General features: G+C 37.6%; 1 protein-coding gene across 5 annotated transcripts in view; it reads right to left on the minus strand.

Annotated features, from left to right (window-relative positions):
• Kank (KN motif and ankyrin repeat domain-containing protein 2 kank) overlaps positions 1–20,688 on the minus strand; it is a 75,550-nt gene that overhangs the window by 14,017 nt on the left and 40,845 nt on the right. For 2 of the 5 annotated variants that reach the window (XM_012279830.2, XM_012279831.2), the window contains exons 2-4: positions 19,890–19,984; positions 17,111–17,310; positions 14,348–14,573 (exon numbers count right to left, since the gene is read on the minus strand). In XM_012279830.2, coding sequence (XP_012135220.2) covers positions 14,348–14,573; positions 17,111–17,310; positions 19,890–19,935 — 472 coding nt within the window. In that variant the 5' untranslated portion in view covers positions 19,936–19,984. Of the gene's footprint in view, positions 1–1,828; positions 1,884–2,071; positions 2,426–3,506; positions 3,976–14,347; positions 14,574–17,110; positions 17,311–19,889; positions 19,985–20,688 lie in introns of those variants that run through there. The other 3 variants (XM_012279832.2, XM_076537801.1, XM_076537802.1) reach the window with 3 other exon arrangements.

The raw sequence follows: 20,688 nt of genomic DNA on the forward strand, positions 1-20,688 counted from the left end.
ACATTCGTGGATCTCTATACTCCTATGATACTATGTCTATGTGTCCTATGTCCTATGTCCACATGTCCACATGTCCACATGTCCTATGTCCTATGTCCTATGTCCCAATGTCCACATGTCTCAAAGTCCCATATCGCCACACTCATAGATCCCTATACTCCTCTAACTCTATGTGTGTACCTATATCTTATGCCCCAATATCCTACATCCCAATGTCCACATATCTCAAACTCCCTACATCACCATACCCCAAAAGTCCTATATATTTAATATAAACTAGATCTACTATAAACTAAACCTAACATAAACTAGAAAGAAGATTACGAAAGTCAGCGAGAGAAATCCATTCCATCGACAGGCATATTTCTTCAGTAGAGCGTCAGGTACCACAAGATTTCCAAGATTGCGCCGTTCCGTATGGTGGCTCTGACCGTTAAAAATGACGATTTCACGTGTTCCCCTCGGTCTCAGGATCTGAACGATCATCGAGGTACGACTTCCTGCGGGCAACCCCTCGGAACAGGTCGTGCGCACACGTGTTACGCAAGCCGCGTCGCAGCGGCGTTCACCTGCGCGGTTGTTCAATTTTTCATTTAATTGATTGTTGCGTAATGGGCCGTATGAACCGCATGAAAACGTCCGAGACAATAAAGAAACACGCCAGACGTCGCGGCATTTCCAACGCGTACGATATCGTGACACGACGGAGGACGTTGTTATACGTGCATACGTATGCGCGCATGGGAGTCGAACGCTTAAAGGATTTATGGCACGCAAACCGCGTTATGCGCTCCTCCTGCAAACCAGCCTTAATACCGTAGCCACTTTTTTGCCTACCTGTTTGCCGATTGATTCTAATGAAGTTTTTTCTGGTTTATAATCGACGCTAGTGATTGCGATGTTGCCTAGGCAGTGGATAGATATTACAGTATTTTATGATTTTACTGTGTTGTTATTTTGATATTGAATTTAGTATTTGCTTTCATCTTGTAGGACCTGAAATATGTAATTGGTATGTAGGTGTCTTATGTAGTATCTGAATGGGACCTAAATTGTGTCTGATGAGTGTTTAAATATGATAAATATTAAACATAAATAGTATCTAAGGAGCATTCAATTAGTATATAAATAGTATGTAGTATCTAAACAGTACCTAAGAAGTCCTCAATTAATATCTAAATAGTATGTAGTAGCTGAACAGTATTTAAAAAGTTTTCAATCAATATCTAAATGGTACATAAATTATATCTGAAGTAATATCTAAGCAAATAGTATCTAAGTGGTGTCTAGATGGTACGTAAATAGCATGTAAGTAGTACTGAATGTTACCTAAACCATACCTAAACAGTACCTAAATATTACCTAAACAGTACCTAAACAGTCCCTAAACAGTCCCTAAACAGTCCCTAAACAGTAACTAATCAGTACCTAAATAGTACGTAAATAGTACCTAAATAACACTTACAAAGTACCTAAATAATACCTACACAGCACTTAAATAACACCCAAATAGTACCTAAATAGTATCTAAATAGCACCTAAATAGCACCTAAATAGTACCTAAATAACACTTGCACAGTACCTAAATAACACCAACACAGTACCTAAATATCACCCAAATAGTACCTAAATAGTATCTAAACAATACCTAAACAGTACTTCAGTAGTACCTAAGCAGTACCTAAATAGTACCTAAGTAGTACCCAAATAGTAACTAAACAGTACCTAAATTGTATCTAAAACGGTACTAAACCAGTACCTGAACAGTACCCACATGCTACCTAACACCAAGGTCACGCCCAGAGAACATCTAAAACACCTTACATACTTAAGCAGAAAATCCACAGCACCTGTAGAATACATAACATACTTGACACACACGCGGTAAACAGACACCTGAAACCGCTAAAATGTCCGACACAATGTTATCAGCAAATCTACAGTAAATCGACTTGATGCCATTTCAAGGGTTAAACTTGAAACTTCCATCGACTTTATATCAACGTGGTCCTTAAATGGTTCCACTCCTCGGAACAACGCAACAACGCCAACGATGCACAAAGAGACTAACCATGTAAATAATGGCTCGTAATCGTTACGTTGCACTTTATATGGAAGAACGTGCCGGTTTCTATCGTGTTGCACATGTGGATTAGAAGCTCGCGTTTCGATGAAAAAGCGACCCAACGACGTCCGTGAAAGTCAACGCTCTAACTACATGCACACGCGTCAGATTTTTCCCCGTGATTTCGGAACTCGTTATTATAATTAAATAACGACACGCGAGTTCGAAAGAAAGGTTTCACGAACGTTTAAACCGGGGCTTCGATCTCTTCGCATACCGATACTATCTGACTGGTAAGCAGCCCAATTAAACGGGAAACTTAAGCATCGTTTTCATTCGAACTTCTTCGCCGACTTTCCAACCAATCGATTTCGTTTCACCGGGAAACGATACCTTCGGGGTCAAGCTGTTCTATACAGCGTGACATTTGTTGCCGATAATGAATTCAGCCCTGTTGGTTTTTAAGATAAAGTATTATCTCTTTAATTACATTTCATTGACGAACATCTGCGATAATGGAAACTAGCCGTTCGGTGTAACGCATTTTGGGTATTTGCCTTTGAACGCAAGAAGTTTTCTTGCTCATAGTTGAAGGACACTGATTCATAACAATGTCGCTACAGTGTTATCGCGGATAAATATATGTCTACGTATTAGGAAACAAAGATGGAGAATGTGTACATAGACCAAGTACCTAGGGAGATTTATCTGAAATCTTTGTAAATTTCAAATGTATTCATATACATTTATGGTATACATTTTTGTGAACAATTTCATTGAAAAATTTGTGGAGTTGCTAATCAAGGCTCAAACTGCATCTTCGAAGAAATAAAAATTTTGGGTTACTGGAATTCTGCAATAAATTTTGCAATATCATAAATTCTGTAATATTGGGGCATGTGGATATGGAGACAGATGTTGTGATATGAAGCTATTGGAATTTAGATCTATTTGTATTTTAATATGGCGATCTAGGAATATTCTAAAGATATCAAATCTTAGGAATATTAAACTAAATATTTCTTTAAAATAAAAATTATAATTTTTTAACCTTGAAGTCCACTCGAAAAAATACAATTTTTATTAAGGGTAGTTCACAGTAGTTATTCTATTTTTCAATGAAACTGTTCTGTCTATCACTGTTCTGTCTATGAAACATAAACACTAGACGTCACGAAAGTCAAGTTTATACTCCCCCCAGAATAAATTCCGAAAAAAGAGCATTCAAGCCGCGGCAACAATTTGCGATACGCAACTATCAACAGCACACGTGAAAACATGACCCGGGGAAAATCAAGTGACGTAAGAATCTGTTATCGCATAGATACGCGCAAAAAAACGCTCGAACTCCGGGTTCGCGATTATCAACGGTTGAAAGTCTGTATTCTGCCGTCAGAATTTTTCCCGCAGCAAAATCCAAAAAGTGAAAGAGAAGACTCACGATACTTCCTCTTAGCCTTCATCTTGCAGAAGGGTATCCTCTTCATGATGAAATTCTTCACCCCCATCTTGACTTTTCACAGTTCAGGGAAACACGATTTTCACAGATCAACTACGTTTTCCCAACGCTTCAACTTTTCTCGCACTCGAAGGCACTTCAACTTCCGATCCCATCTAGCTGCATAACTTTTAACGATGCCGAACTCGCTCGATTATCGACCAATCGAGCGACGTGGTCGGATTTTCGATATTTTCGTTCGTTGTCGAGAAAGCCGATCGATCGCGGCGATAAATCCGCGCGAAATTCCCGCCCGATAATAGCGACGCCGCGGAAACAGGAGCGTCGATAATCGATCTAAATCGATCGCGCGCCGGGGCCTTCTCGTCGATTTTTCGAGCATTCGTGCCACGATCTGTTTTGCCACGGCCACTGTTTGCGTTTGACTGTGACGCCGAACTCTGGGCTATAGCCAACCAGGACTCCGACTACTCACCATGAGGTGAATGGAGAGGGGAATTGTGCCTCTTCTCCTGTTCTTTGCCCGGTGTGCGTGTACTCGACGATTTCTTAATCGTTCACCACAGAAAAAACAAGCATTTCACCCTATTTGTGCTCGATACGATGCACGTTTTAGCGACCATCTCGCCACTTCGCCGATAAAGGAACGCTGTTCGAGTGTCAATAATGAACTGTTATCGAGATCGAAAGCTTTAACCCGGCTTATGATGTAATCTGGAGATGGAACTTTTTTTTATTATATCAGTTTTTTGATGAACTGTTTTAATTAATTTCGAGGTCAAAGTTTGGAGCAGATTAATTTTACAAATTTAGAGAATTTCAAGCTTTTGAAATTGCAATTTTAATAATTGTGAAAATTGAGAAAATGTAAAATTGAAAGATTACTCAATAATTTTTTGGAAATTTGCATTGGTTCTTTGCACGACGCACTAGGTGCGTCATGACGTGTATGGAATAAATATGACATAGTGTGATATAACGTTTGAATTACATGATATAACATCTCAACGATAATATCTTGCTTATTAGTTGATTATGTCGACGTCATTGGAGATCGTACATGTGTCATCTTGTACACTGAATGAATAATATATGATACATACAGTGCGTTATCGAATGTGGATTGTTATAACACTTCTCTATGCTTTTAAACACATATGTGTACTTTTTTATGAGATATATGGTGAATATGATAAGACACATACGGTGCGTCGTCGCATGTACTGTATGGATACGGTAAGACGCACCTAGTGCGTCATGGTATGTACTGTATAGATACGGCAAGACACACCTGGTGCGTCATCGTGTGTACTGTATAAATACCATAAGACACACATGGTGCGTCATCATATGTACTGCACAGATACAATAAAACACACCTTGTGCGTCATCGTGTGTACCATATAAATACCATAAGACACACATGGTGTGTCACCTATTAAATAACCCAGTTTTAGTGAAAGAATTTTATTCCATTTATGTACCTGAACATACCTTAAAATTTCATACTAATCTATAGTTCTCTAAGTATATTTTTTAAACGTATAATTCAATATTATATTAACCTTAATATCACAAAGATAAATGACTTGAAGGTTCCTATTTGACTCACATTTAAAACTTTGATTCTGTTAAAATTCGCAGCAATCTTTTGAGATTACACGGTTCAGTTCCTTTTCTCTATTTTTCGGAAGAATAACTGGGTTGATTGCGGTACTCCTATTTGCAACACACATCGCAAATCTGCAAGTTTATTTACGAGTTTTCGTACGAAGTCTTTGATGTCTGATCCAAATTGATACATCATGTATTGGTAAATGTTTATTCTTGTCTTCGCATCTGCTATCGATGGTACTCTCTACGTACCCAATATGTACTCCATCACCAAAGCACGATATTTATGGACGCAGCTTCCCGAACCTTTCTAAATTTACAACTTTCGAAGGTGCATTATTCGGTGCATTCAATAGAACATATCTCTACATCTTGTTAGATCTGCATCTAGCTCGAACTCCTTTTACAAACGATTTCTGCATATGCGCTGAAATTAATTACTAGATTTCACCCAATAAAACTCTATCATGTAAAAGCTACTTTACATACACACAAATTCTATAAATGCAATTCTAATTATGCACTTCATAGTTAATTACTACTTTAACTCTATAATAAAGAAGTCCTAAAATATCTCCATTAAAACAACATCATATAATTTTCACAGAAGTTTTCATCTTGACACGTACATTTTCAAAAATCAATTTCACGATAAAGATTTCAAAAAAGCTTAACAAAGATCGTATATTGTATGGGTTATTAATGGACGCGGTGGTAGAATTTAATGGAAAAGCCCGTCGATCGTTTCGTGGTCAGGACTTTCACGTGCGGTGAGTTTACGGTTGTCACATCGTCAACAGGACGGCCATCGATCGAGACCTTTTTTCCTTTTTTAAATGCTCGATTTTAGAGCCCGGTTGAAGAACAGTTGCACCAGTTGCACGACGCCTAGTCTGTGGCAGGTGCACACGGCCATATGCGACCACCTTGCTCTGACAAGGTTGCACCAAAATGGTTTAGCGTTCCCGATGAACTCACGTCATGCCTTCCAAATCGAGTTAAACGGAGTGCCACGATGCTAACTGAAAATTCTCTCGATTTTCCGTCTACCTATGCCGGGAACATCGGCCATTTCGATATTAAATACGAGTATTTTCAGACCGTGGCCTCGATGAAAATCCGTGTCGCGATGTTATGACCGCGTTATTTTCGGGCGAGTCGAAGCTTTTGGCAGAACGCCGTACTCTTTGACTTCGGAAAAAATTTGCGTGGAAGTTTTATGCTTGTGGTAATTCGTGTAGTGTAGGTTTAATTTGGGTTGATGGATGTGGAGGTGGAGGAGTGGGTTTGTCTTTTATTGGGGATGTTACTGTACTATTGGGGAGGTCTTAGGTTCACTAGAATGATTAGATTCTTTCTAGGTTCACTAGGATGGTTTGGCTCTTTCTAGGTTCACTTGGATGACTGGGTTCCTTCTAGGTTCAGTTGGATCACTAGGTTCTTCATAGGTTCACTAGGATGACTAGGTCCTTTGTAGGTTCAGTAGGATGACTAAGGCACTCTTTAGGTACACTAGGATGACTAGGTTGTTCTTAGGTTCATTGAGTTATAGGCTGTCAGTCGATTCTAGGATCTCTCCTTGTTTTAGGATTACTTTAGATTTTAGGCTCCAGCTAGTTTTCAAGCTCCATCTAGGTCTTAGGCTCCATCTAAGTCTTAGACTTCGTCTAGGTCCTAAGCTCTCCTCAGGTCTCAAGTTCTCTCTAGGTTCTAAGCTCTCCTTAGGTCCTAGACTGCTCACAGGTCCCAACCTTCACAAAGTGTGGGATCTCCCAAGTCCTAAATACCACTAGGTCTTAGAATCCTCTAAGCACAGTTCTTTTTAAGTTTTAAGCACCTCTAGCTTCTATGATCCTCCAAACATAGACTACGACCTACGTCCTAAGCATCCTTGGGTCTAGGATCCTCCTGAGGTTCTAGGATCTCCAAACATCCTAAGCTCTTCTAAGGTTCTGTACTAAGGTTCTTTCACTAAGGTTCTCTATAATTCCTAAATTCTCTGTTGCTTTTAAACTCTCCTAGTTTCCAAATTCTCCTGGATTCTAAAGTTTGCCTAGGTCCTCCTAAGTTTCAGATCCTATTGAACCCTTAAAATCCGCTTAGGTTCTCATGTGTTCCAGATTACATCCTAAAATTCTATATCCTAAGCTTACCTTAACTCCCATAATCTCTCCCTAATTTTACCCCGCATTTTACCAAAATCAAGAATAAATAAAACCTCTCCTTATTCTCTTAAGTCATTGTACTCAAGTATACGTGAAAGATGCTCATACCTCGGAAAATTCGATATCTCCGTCACGCAAAAGCGAAATTAACGAGTATCACGGAATACTCGTGGGTTTTTTCAGCTTTCTAAGCATTTACGAGACGTGCGCGTACGTATACCGGAGAGTATATGAACATTGTTAACGGTATAATAATGGGAAGATAATGGCGGCCGCTTTCATTAGAGTCTGTCACTTTTGCGGCCATGTTTGCGAAAATAATGCACGGCGCTCGGATGGAAAGCGCGGTTAAACTTCATCCAAGCTGTCTGTGACAGATTGCATTATTCGGTTTACATGCGCCGATTTCGAACTCGCAATGAAGCGTGTTTGCATCGATTTGTTGCACTTTCGTGAAAAATTCTGGCCAGACGGGGAAAGTTGTGGTGGTCTATTAAGGTTATGGGCTCGTTATTTCTCGCGGGATGTCATAATGTTTTAAGCCGGGTTTTAGAAACGGAAGACGGTTTCATTATCAAGATGGGATATTTTTAATAAACGTAATGTTAGATCATACTGGCACTTTCAGTCTTTTCGAATAAACATCTATTAAGGACTTTCGTTCTGTGGCAATATATAAAATTATTTTTGTTCTTAATTATTATGCTTTTATTGAATGGAAGAGATTATGAAATTAAAGTAAAGTATAGTTTATTTATACTATTATACCGTTTAATAATTGTGTAATATTGTTTGAATGATTATTTTGCTGAGAATTAGTTGATTGCACTTGTGGATTTGTAGAAGACGCACATGGTGTGTCATGTACACTACACACATGGAATACATGACGCATAAGGTGCGTCATTGAATTTGAATTGTATATTGTTTCAATGAATATTTTGTTAAAGACGTTACATTATATTAGTGTACTTATGTAAGACGCACATGGTGTGTCATGTAGACTACACACATGTAATGCATGACACATAGGGTGCGTCATTGAATTTAAATTTAATATTGTTCCAATGTCTATTTCGTTAAAAATGATTTATTAAGAAAATGTATATTAAATGGTATGTTATATTAAATTGTTATATTGAAAATGGTGTATTAACAAATGGCACACAAGGTGCGTCATCGAATTTGTACGTCATAACACAATTTCAGAGATTATTTTTAAAAAAACTTGACCACACGAGTATATCGGTTCATCAGTTAGAAACGTCTATCCATTTCAATCTTAAAATGCATTACTAAAACGAAGAGAAAGAGCCAAAGGCAGATAAAAAAAGAATACAGATCGATCCACGCGTTTTTCGCATTCCGAATCGCTGGCGTGCATATCCGACGGTTGTCGGATGAAAAAAAAAGGAGGGAAAAAATGCAAACCGCATGTCCAATGAAATTGGTGGGTGGACGAAAGAGAACCGGTGACATTAGCACACAGGGTAACACAGGTGCCGTTCGAACGACGCACCAACCGACGCCACGAACACCGGAAGCAGGTGGTTCCAGCCACGCACCGACGGCTTCGCTGACGCTTTCCGGCGTTCGACCGCGAGTTACGGCCAAGAAGCGATACGCTATCTTTAAACCGCGATTCACAGGCGCGAAAGGCAATTTAGCGATGAATGGCCGCGAACAACATCGCGATTTATTCATCCTGGAAACTATATCAAACAACAGTTTCTTCTGATTACTTAACGGTGCTTGGACGTTGCGCTTTAGTTGGTTTATTGGGTTAATCATATTCGATGATCATCGGTTATATGAGAAGTTGAATGGTAGAGGTATACGTAGAGGAGTTTCAACGTTTCGGGTTGGAGTGACGTATGATGATAGTTGGATGACGTATGTTCGTAGTGACGATTGATGGTTTCGGGTGAGTTGGGGTATGAGGATGGTGGGATTTAAGGTTATTCATAGTAGGATACTGGGATGAGAGGATAGTAGGGATGGAATACTAGAAAGGGAATACTAGGATCGAGGAATAATAGTATATATGGGTAATCACATTTAGTGATATTGGGACGTAAGGATAATTGGAAGCAAGGATATTCGGACGCAAGATATTGGGACGCAAGATATTGGGACGCAAGATATTGGGACGCAAGATATTGGGACGCGGGGATATTGGGACGCGAGGATATTGGGACGCGAGGATATTGGGATGCAAGGATATTGGAACGTAAGGATATTGGGACGTGAGGATATCGGGACATAGAGATACCTGGACGTAGGCATATTGGAACGTCGAGATATCGGGACGTTATGGTATTGGGACGTTGGGATATTGGGACGTTGGGATATTGGGACGTTGGGATATTGGGACGTTGGGATATTGGGACGTTGGGATATTGGGACGTTGGGATATTGGGACGTTGGGATATTGGGACGTTGGGATATTGGGACGTTGGGATATTGGGACGTTGGGATATTGGGACGTTGGGATATTGGGACGTTGGGATATTGGGACGTTGGGATATTGGGACGTTGGGATATTGGGACGTTGGGATATTGGGACGTTGGGATATTGGGACGTTGGGATATTGGGACGTTGGGATATTGGGACGTTGGGATATTGGGACGTTGGGATATTGGGACGTTGGGATATTGGGACGTTGGGATATTGGGACGTTGGGATATTGGGACGTTGGGATATTGGGACGTTGGGATATTGGGACGTTGGGATATTGGGACGTTGGGATATTGGGACGTTGGGATATTGGGACGTTGGGATATTGGGACGTTGGGATATTGGGACGTTGGGATATTGGGACGTTGGGATATTGGGACGTTGGGATATTGGGACGTTGGGATATTGGGACGTTGGGATATTGGGACGTTGGGATATTGGGACGTTGGGATATTGGGACGTTGGGATATTGGGACGTTGGGATATTGGGACGTTGGGATATTGGGACATTCAGATATCTGGACGTAGGAATATTGGGACGTGGAGATATCGGAACGTAGAGATATAAAGGCGTAGAGCTACAGGGGCGCAGAACTATCACATCATAGGGATACCTGAACATAGGAATATTGATATGTGGAGATACTCGGATTTAGGGATATTGGAACGTAATATTGGGACGTGGAGATATCGGAACGTAGAGATATGAAGGGATAGAGCTACAGGGGCGCAGAACTATCACATCATAGGGATACCCGAACATAGGAATATTGATATGTGGAGGTACTTGGATTTAGGGATATTGGGACGTGCAAATAGTCGGATCTAAACGTATCGGTACATATGAACACTTGAATCTAGAGGTATCAGACCGTGTGGATATTCGGATCTAGGGTGATTAGAACATGTGGATTGGAACATGTGTATTCTACTTAGATCTGGGAATACTCAGGGCCAGGAATATTGATATTGTATATGTACATCCTATATACATCCTACATACATCCCATATACATCCTATGTACATCCTGTATACTGATACCAATATACAGAAAAAATCTGATGGAATATCAGGGATGTAAGAATGTAGTAATGAAGGAATATAGAAATGTAGAATATTAGGAACACATAGACTTATAAATTCTTAATCCAAGATACATCAAAATCGAACAACTCTCAAACCTAACAACATCACTACATTTTTCCACGAATTAATTACCGATTTAAACAGAAACGCTTTAGCCGTTAATTGGCCGTTAATGAGTCGTATAAATTGTACATCACTATCCATTATCCTTAAAAAAAGTAGCTTATATGATCAAGCAGAAATCGATCAAATAAATTATCTACTTAATAACTCTGATCGCAAGATTCATAAGAACGTTCTCAAAGAATCGAGTTTATCGTGGCGTAAAATCGAAGAGAAGAAACGTTCTCGTCTTTCCCCGAGGACTCTTCCAGAAGGTTCCCATTGTCTGAGGACCGATAAGACAGGAAACGGGAGCAAGAAGCAGGCAGGTTGCGAAACGTGAGAATCTTCCTGCAAACGTGCGAGGATAGAGTTCGCGGTCTCGTGAGAAACGATGCGATTGTCGCTTTTCGTCAGCTGAACCGTCAACCGAAGTATGCAAAACCGGGGCTCTTTGTTGTTCGGGAGAGAGTGAACACCGTGCGAAAGAAATACAATGGATCGAAGATAAAACAACAGTTGTTTCCTTTGACGTACTGTAAAACAGCGTTTAGCATGCTAATATTTGTTTGAACAATTGTTCCTATTATATACCGCACGACGCACCATGTGCGTCACCCAGAAAACTCATGTGATTAATAGGTATATTAAGTGTAGATCAATCTTACGTTTTATTGGATGTAAATTTTCAATTTTATATTCTGTTAAATGTAAATTTTCAATTTTATGTTCTATCAGATATTATCTTTAAATTTTATGTTCTGTTAGATATTAATTTTCACTCTCATGTTTTTTTAAATATTTATCGAAATATTTATCCATACTCTTATGTTCTTTCAAACATTTATCCAAATGAATGTGGGAGAGATGGTGTTTATAGAGACGATTAAATAAAATTATCAGCAAAAATACATAGCAAAGTTAATATTAATGAACAGCAGTCATTAAGTTCACAAGCGGAATTTGTAATAAATATTTCATTTCGCACTTTTATTACACATTAATTGCATAAGCAACCGTTATTGCCGCTCTTCCCATAATGATCAGGAAGCGTTAATTTGATCGATTCCGCAGAACTGCACCGCCATTTTATTTACCAGACACCTTATGCAACGTCAAAGTAGCTCGAGTCCTTGAGACGCGAATGCTTGAACGATAGAATTCAATTGACCGAACGAATCATTCGATTCTCGATCGCGAGGCTGTTAATTGAGAGGAGAGAAATTTATTCGTGTGCTCTTCATCGTTAAACGGATAATAAAATAGACCAACTGTTCCGCTGGAGGCACCCGGAAGCGGTGGATATCCGACGCGAATATGCAACCAGCGAGGAGAAATTTTCATATTTCTTACATACACGACGGGCTATAATTAAACGAGAAACGTAATCATTCGAACGTCGCTTCATTGATCGTGAATTGCTAATATTGTGAACTGGTTATATTGCCACGTTTCTGGGAACTTTCATGAATATTAATGGTAGTTATTTATATATGGACATATGGTTTCGACATATGGACTTATTGATGTAACTAGGATTTTTTTCTGGGGCGAATTTGATTCCCTAGGTTTAGTGTTAAGGTGGGTAGCTTGGGTAGGGTTGGGTAGGTTTTGAGGATTTAGGGATTTGGGAATTTAGGGATTTTGGGGTATTGAGATTTAGGGATTTGGGAATTTGGGAATTTGAGAATTTGGGAATTTGGGAATTTGGTGATTTGGGAATTTGAGAATTTGGGAATTTGGGAATTTGGTGATTTGGGAATTTGGGAATTTGGGAATTTGGGGATTTGGGAATTTGGGGATTTGGAAATTTGGGGATTTGGGAATTTGGGGATTTGGGAATTTGGGGATTTGGGAATTTGGGGATTTGGGAATTTGGGGATTTGGGAATTTGGGAATTTGGGGATTTGGGAATTTGGGAATTTGGGAATTTGGGAATTTGGGAGTTTGGGGATTTAGGAATTTGGGAATTTAGGGATTTAGGAATTTAGGAATTTAGGAATTTAGGAATTTAGGAATTTAGGGATTTAGAGTTTTACAGATTTGGGAATTTAGTGACTTAGGGTCTTGGGAATTTGGGAATTTAGGGATTGGGAAATTTGGGGATTTAGGGATTTGGAAATTTAGGGACTTAGGGTTTTGGGAATTTGGGGATTTTAGAGAGTTGTAAATTTAGGGACTTAGGGTTTTGAGAATTTAGGGATTTAGAAATTTGAGAATTTAAGGATTTAGGAATTTGGGAATATAGGAACTTAGAGTTTTGGGAATTTAATGTTTTAGAGATTTGAGAATTTAGGGACTTATGGTTTTGAGAATATGGGGATTTAGGGATTTAAAAATTTAGGAATTTACGAATTTTGGTTTTTAGACATTTGGGAACTTAGGAGTTTGAGGATATAAAAATTTAGGGACTCAGAGTTTTAGGAATTTATTCATGAATTTAAGAATTTTGAGATTTCAAGATGTGTGCATATAGGAATTTCAGGATTAGAAATTTGTCTTCAAGATTTTTGAATACTCCAAAATTTAGAAATTTGAACTTCTGTAAATTTAGGAAAAGACTCTGGTACTTTCGAAATTTAGTAATTCAGGGATTTAAGAGCTCGCAAGATTAAAAACTTGAATGCCTAAAAATTTGTATATTTGCAAATTTAGAAATGTACATAGAATTGTATTTAGAAATGTATTTACAATTTCTAAGTTTGAAAATTAAAAACTTCTTGTATCTTCAAAACTTTGAACATCAGTCAATTAAAAATATCTAAATCAATATATAAACTTGAAAATGTATTTTTTAATATAAAAGAATTTTCAACCAGCCCCCTTAAATATCTACTCTCTCCAACAGTTCCACACTTAGCGGCAATATATCGAGAGTCAACTGTGTCAGAATTCAATTCAAACTTTCCAATTCTCACATAACTTTTTTACGACCGTCGTAATTAAAAAATTATTCAAACGAGTTGTTTCTTTTCCGCTCGACTGTGAATCCACTGAATCAATTACCGAACAATTCTAAGGATTTCTTTAACCGATTTTATTGCAGTAAAAAAGTGAAGGAAGCATTTCTCTCCGCAGCATTATTGTATAGCAGGTCATTGGGCCATGGAGAATCCAAAGATGGCCGAGCGGATTCAGCGCGAGGAAATCAAATGTGCGTGAAATTATTGGATCTCTTTCCTCCTTCTTTTTTATCGTTCTTCCACCGTAAAAATTAATCTTGTCTACGATCGATTGCATGTCACGGCACGGTTATTATTCTTTCTAAAGAATCCTAAGTTACAACACAAAAGAGGCAAAGAAGCTCGAACGAAAAAGTGTAGCTAAACGATTAATCGTGCGCGAACGAATAGTCAGAAAACGGAAACATGCGAATAAAAATACAAATTTCTCTGACCGTTTTCCGTAGGTTCCGGTTTATCAAAGGTCTTGGTCGACCTGGTGGATCGTTTCAGGGTCGCCTCGAAGTCGCCCACGACGTCGCTGAGGTCGAGGACCGGTGATTCTTGCGTGTACCCTTGTCTGTCATGGCTCGACCTCGGTAAAGTCGTCAGACCGTTCGTCGTCGCTTCTTGAGGTATTTTCGGCAGTTCTGCCTCTATTCCGACGAGGGCCGGGCTTACCTAACGTAGGAAACAAAGGAATTTATGAGCTGACCTCCCTTGTCGACAGCTGTCGATCTTCCACTTAGTTTATTATGCCTGACGCTTGTTTCGTCTGGCTCGTTCCGTGGTCGTGGGTTATCTTTAACCTGCTAGTACGGTGATGGGCGGATTAGGTGACCGGAGGAGCTTGGGGACACCTGCTTTTATGGGGAGAGTTATTGTGCTGAAGGTTTTTAATTTTTTGCTTAAGATGGGATTTTTGGGTTGAGATGTTTGGCGAATTTGGGAATGTGCGAATTTGGGAATTTGACAATTTGGCAATTTGGCAATTTGAGAATTTGGGAATTTAGGAAGTTGGAAATTTGGGAAATTAGTAAATTTGGGAATTTCAATATTTCGGAATTTAGGGATTTGGGAAATTATAGAGTTGGGGATTAGGAAATTTGGGATTTTAGGTATTTGGGAAATTATAGAGTTGGGGATTTGGAGATTTGGGAATTTGAGAATTTGGGAATATGGGAATTTGGGAATTTGGGAATTTGGGAATTTGGGAATTTGGGAATTTGGGAATTTGGGAAATTGGGAATTAGGGAGTTTGGGAATTTGGGAATTTTTGGAATTTGGGAAATTGAGAATTTGGGAATTTGGGAAATTGGGAAATTGGGAAATTGGGAATTTGGGAAATTGGGAAATTGGGAATTTGAGAAATTGGGAATTTGGGAAATTAGGAAATTGGGAAATTGGGAAATTGAGAATTTGGGAATCTGGGAATTTGGAAATCTGGGAATTTGGGAATTTGGAAATTTGGGAATTTGGGAATTTGGGAATTTGGGAATTTGGGAAATTGGGAAATTGGGAAATTGGGAATTTGGGAAATTGAGAATTTGGAAATCTGGGAATTTGGAAATCTGGGAATTTGGGAATTTGGGAATTTGGAAATTTGGGAATTTGGGAAATTGGGAAATTGGGAATTTGGGAATCCGGGAATTTGGCAAATTTGGAACTTTGGAAATTTAGAAATTTAGCAATTTGGAAATTTGGGAATTTGGGGATCTGAGAATTTGGAAATTTGGAAATTTAGGAATTTAGGAATTTAGGAATTTAGGAATTTAGGAATTTGGAAATTTGAGAATTTGGAAATTTGGGAAATTGGGTATTTGGGAATTTCAAAATTTGCCAAATTTGGGAATTTGGGATTTAGGGATTTGTGGAGTTAGCCCATCACCTTCTTACTTTTAAACGATTTAATTTGTCATTGAAAAACACTCATTCTACAAGGTTAATTAACTCCTACAATTAGTTAATTATCCACGTTTACGGGTGAATTCTTCTCTCTGACGCGGTACAATAATTTCCATAGCGAAAACATTCCATTCCATTAAACATCGAAGGGTAACGGGATTATCTTTCACCGAGGAAAGCTTCCCTACCTATACATTTCTGCGTTGCACTTTATTACTCATTGTTAGTTTTACTACATGCACCTTCTTATTCGGACTTTCTAGGATTAACTCCTCACTTGGCAATAAAATTAATTTTAATCCTCCTTGGGAAAATCCAGGGAGTAGTCATTCCAGGTGCAACGCAGATGTGGGTCTCCGTGTTTCTAAGAAGATTATATTCATAGAAAAACGATTTGTCAAATCGTGTCATCAGTTACTATTCTTTGCTGAGACTTTCAAGTTGAAAATGAGAAATGTTAGGTTTAAAAATATTTTAGTTAATGAAGGGAGTTTATTTTATTTTACTGGATTATATATTACAAAAATAATTTGGCAATGTATATTTGTTTATTTTTTAACGAAGAATAGACTGAATTTTTAGTAGGTAAATTTACTTATATAGGAAATTAAATTATGGAGAAGATTATAGTCATTAAAGAAAAATAATTTGACAATGTATATTTGTTTATTTTTTAACGAATAATAGACTGAATTTTTAGTACGTAAATTTACTGTCAAATATAGGAAATTAAATTATGGAGGACATTATAGTCATTAAAGAAAAATAATTTGGCAATGTATATTTGTTTATTTTTAAACGAAGAATAGACTGAATTTTTAGTAGGTAAATTTACTTACATAGGAAATTAATTTATGGAGAAGATTATAGTCATTAAAAGGAACACAATCATTTAAAGTTACAGTAACAGTTCTCTAAAGAGTCGAATCATGATGAGTATTGTTCCAAACCCCATCAAGGTTATTTCAAACAATCTCGTCAAGGTTACTCCGAACAACTCATGGTTATTCCAAACAGCTCCATCATGGTTATTTCAAATAGCTCAAGGTTAAACACCCTCATCTGATCACTGACAATAAACATGTGGTCAAGAAAACACACGATCTAGAATGAATGATCAGACATAAAATAAACTACTACATTCTGGAAGTCTCTCAAGCTTCTAATACTGTGAACACCATGGGAATGTTCAGTCACGTATGAAATGAACTTCGAGCAGAAAAGAAGGTTATGCTTTAATTACCGCGAAACTACATTTGGTTCGAGTTAGTCGTCAAGCAGGGTTTAATTATGGAATGAAGCGATCAATTTACCAGACCCAGTAGAACCTCCATCGACTGACATTGCCTTCGACGTTCCCTCTTCTTGCGTCTCTCGATACTAGACCTGTCGCCGGCACTTCCTGCTGCAACTGCTTCGCAGTATCGCACAAAGTCCAGATCGATGTGGTAGCCGTAAGGACAGCAAAGGCATTTCGAACCTGTCGAACCGGAAACGTAGGCCTGCGTCCCCACTGTTCATCGGTGATCATTAACAAATCAAAAAAGAATTCGTTGTAATTCTTGTACAAATACGTATTTGTCTCTTTTCATTGTCTATGATTCGTCTTAGGTATATTTACTTCAGGTATACGTTTGTGATATTTCAAGTTTTCTATGTGGTTCAATCTTAAAAATTTGTATATTATATCGCTTCGATCGTAGGTTTACACGATTGTAGTTTGTACAATTATCATTTGCTGAGGAACAGAGTGCACGTTTCAATAGATGACGCACCAGGTGCGTCATGTAGGTTGAGCGTTGATGGTATCAGATTTCAAGTTTTCCATACAATTCAATATTATGACGTTTCAATTGTGGGTTTACATAATTATAATTTGTACAATGATTATTTGTTGAAAAAGAAAGTGGACTCTTTACTAGGTGACACACCAGGTGCGTCATGCAGTTTGATAAAAGTTATTGATATCAAATTTCAAGTTTTTTAGGCGATTCAATATTATAGATCTATGTATTATGACGTTCTTATTGTGGGTTAACATGATTGTAGTTCGTAGAATGATCATTTGCTGAGAAACAACATGGACGTTTTAATAGATGACGCACCAGGTGTGTCAGATTTTGTTTTCCATACGATTCAGTTCTACAGATCTATATATTATGATCTTTCTATTGTGGGTTTATATGACTGTAGTTCAAAGAATGATAATTTGTTGAGAAACAAAGTGGACGTATCAATATATGACGCACCAGGTGCGTCGTTCAGATTTCGCTTTCTATACAATTCAATCCTACATATCTATATATCATGACATTTCCGTTGTTGGTTTACATGACTGTAGCTCAAAGAATGAAAATTTGCTGAGAAACAAAATTCACGTTTTAATACATGACGCACCAGGTGCGTCGTGTAGTGTGACAGAAGTTGATGATATCCAGATTTCGTTTTCTATAGGATTCCAATCTAAAAATCATTATATTATGATGTTTCTATAACGTTGTTACACAATTATAGTTTATAGAACGATTATTTACTGAGAAACAAAGTGGACGTTTCAATACATGACGCACCAGGTGCGTCGTTCAGAAGTTCACACAGTATATCACGCCGCAATAAATATTCCGAAATTTATGCATCTTACAAGACAAAGACGTCAACACGAATTAATTAACCCTGAGAAAAGTCATCACGATGATCTCGACTTCAATTTAGAATTTAGACATTCGAGAGCAAAATACAAGCCCGAAGCATAAACTCAAGAAAGAAACGTTAATAGTAGTAGTCCGAGATCGGACGAACCCATCAGAAAGGATCTATCTTTGGAGGAGTAAGATCGATCGTGATTATAGTAGCAACATCATGAGCGGCTGATTGTTCGAGGGTAACGACCGACGCTCAGTGTAAACCGAAATATGTTGTAACCATTGGCGGCCATCCAGAGGCACGGTAATAATAATCTGGCAAAGTTCGTTAGCCGGGACAACGTGGGGATCCCATTTACGTGTCACACTGGACCGCTCATGCTATCGCGATGTACGTGGCAATGACTTAATCATTTCTACTTGCACTAATGGTCGATCTTGAGGATCGATCTCGTAGTTTGATAAGGTGTTGTATCAGACGTGGATATGTGGAGGTTATTTTTGGTACTACTGAGTTATCGGAACCACTGAGCTGTGGATATATTGTACTGGGTATCTACATATTGTACAATTGTCTATATCTATTACAAGTATCAAAAATACTGCTAGTACTAGTAAAAGTATAACTAATACTAGTAAAAGTACTACTAGTACTAGTAAAAGTACTACTTAGGACATAGGAGTGTTATTAGTAGCGAACACTCATGTGTACTATTCTGATATACATATATCGTTAGTATGATTCATTCCATGTCATTATTTAACTATTTAGGTTAATATGAATACTATGGTGTAGATGTTTAACATATATTATATTAAAGTGTATTTGGCTGTAATGTGCTAGGGACATTCAAACAAGAATGTACATGTATGTCATATTGACATACATTGTCGTCGAAAAGTCTCTTCACACATGACTCTTCACATATGACTTTTCGAAGTTAGGTAAATGATTTAACTTTGTAAAGAAAATCCACTTCTACTCATTTTAAATTTGTAATCTGAAGCAATGATAATAATTAAAAAACAATGGCAATCTCCACATTCGTCGTCTGTAGTTGAATTTGATAATAGACCTCATATGTGTATGTCCATATGTGTATGTTCATATGTGTATCCCAAGCGAATTTCTAAAAACCACCACATAATCATTAAACTTGACAAAGTCATCAACAAAATGTGATATATCTTAACATCATATAGAACAGTAAATGCTCTTGCGAGCACACCTTGCCATAAACGGAAATAAAAGAACGAAAGCAAACGAAGAAATACGTCAACATTTATCTGTCACACAAACACGTACAAATATTGAATTGTTTCATCAAAAGCGATAGTAATATTGACTTGATCTCGAAAATTAGAAACAATAATTATTAAGCAAACACAGAAGACTTGAAACATACAGACGTTTATAATATTTGATATTATAATTGTTTTATGAACTCACCGTTTCCGTTGAAAACGCGGGCCGAGGGTACGACGGTCAAAGCCATATTTCTTGAAGATGTTCCTCAAGGCAGGTCACAGGTCATCTTCACCATTCTGAAAGCAAAGTGTATTTTAGTTGTGAAAAATCGACTGACTGTATAATGGCGGAGGAACAAAGGGAGATTAATTTCTATGGGATCTTATGAAAGACCTTGGAGAACAGGGGCGGAGCGAGAGGATTGCTCAGGGAATTGTAAGATGTTAATTAAAATAGCAAAGTATTGGTTTAAATTGTTAGAGTGATATTTTAAAATATTTAAATATTCTTTTACAATGTTATAAGGTTATTTAAAAATATTTAGATAATAAAATATTTTTTTTTAATTTTAAAATGTTACTGCAAAGGGTTAAGTGTTATGGTATTACTTTAAAATATTCAAATATTAATATATTGCATTGAGTTACTAAAATATTTCTTTAAAATGTTAGAAGGCTATTTTAAAATATTTATTTACATCAATTTATTATGTATTACTGATTTCATTATATTCTATATTTTTCTTTTCAACCCTAATATGCTTCATCCTACTTTCACATATACACTAAATCGAAGTTCAACAATGAAACAAAAATTCACTTATTTCTTTCAATATTATTTTTTCCAATATATAAAAACTTTTTAAATGTTGCTAAAAATTAGGGTCTTTAGAAATATGTAGATATACAATATTTTCTACATTTTTCCTTTTCAACCTTAATAATAGACTTCATTTTATTTTCACATATATTAAATTAAAGTTCGACAACGAAACAAAAAT

The sequence above is a fragment of the Megachile rotundata genome, chromosome 12 (genome assembly GCF_050947335.1).
Source record: "Megachile rotundata isolate GNS110a chromosome 12, iyMegRotu1, whole genome shotgun sequence".
Classification (NCBI taxonomy): Eukaryota; Metazoa; Arthropoda; class Insecta; order Hymenoptera; family Megachilidae; genus Megachile; species Megachile rotundata.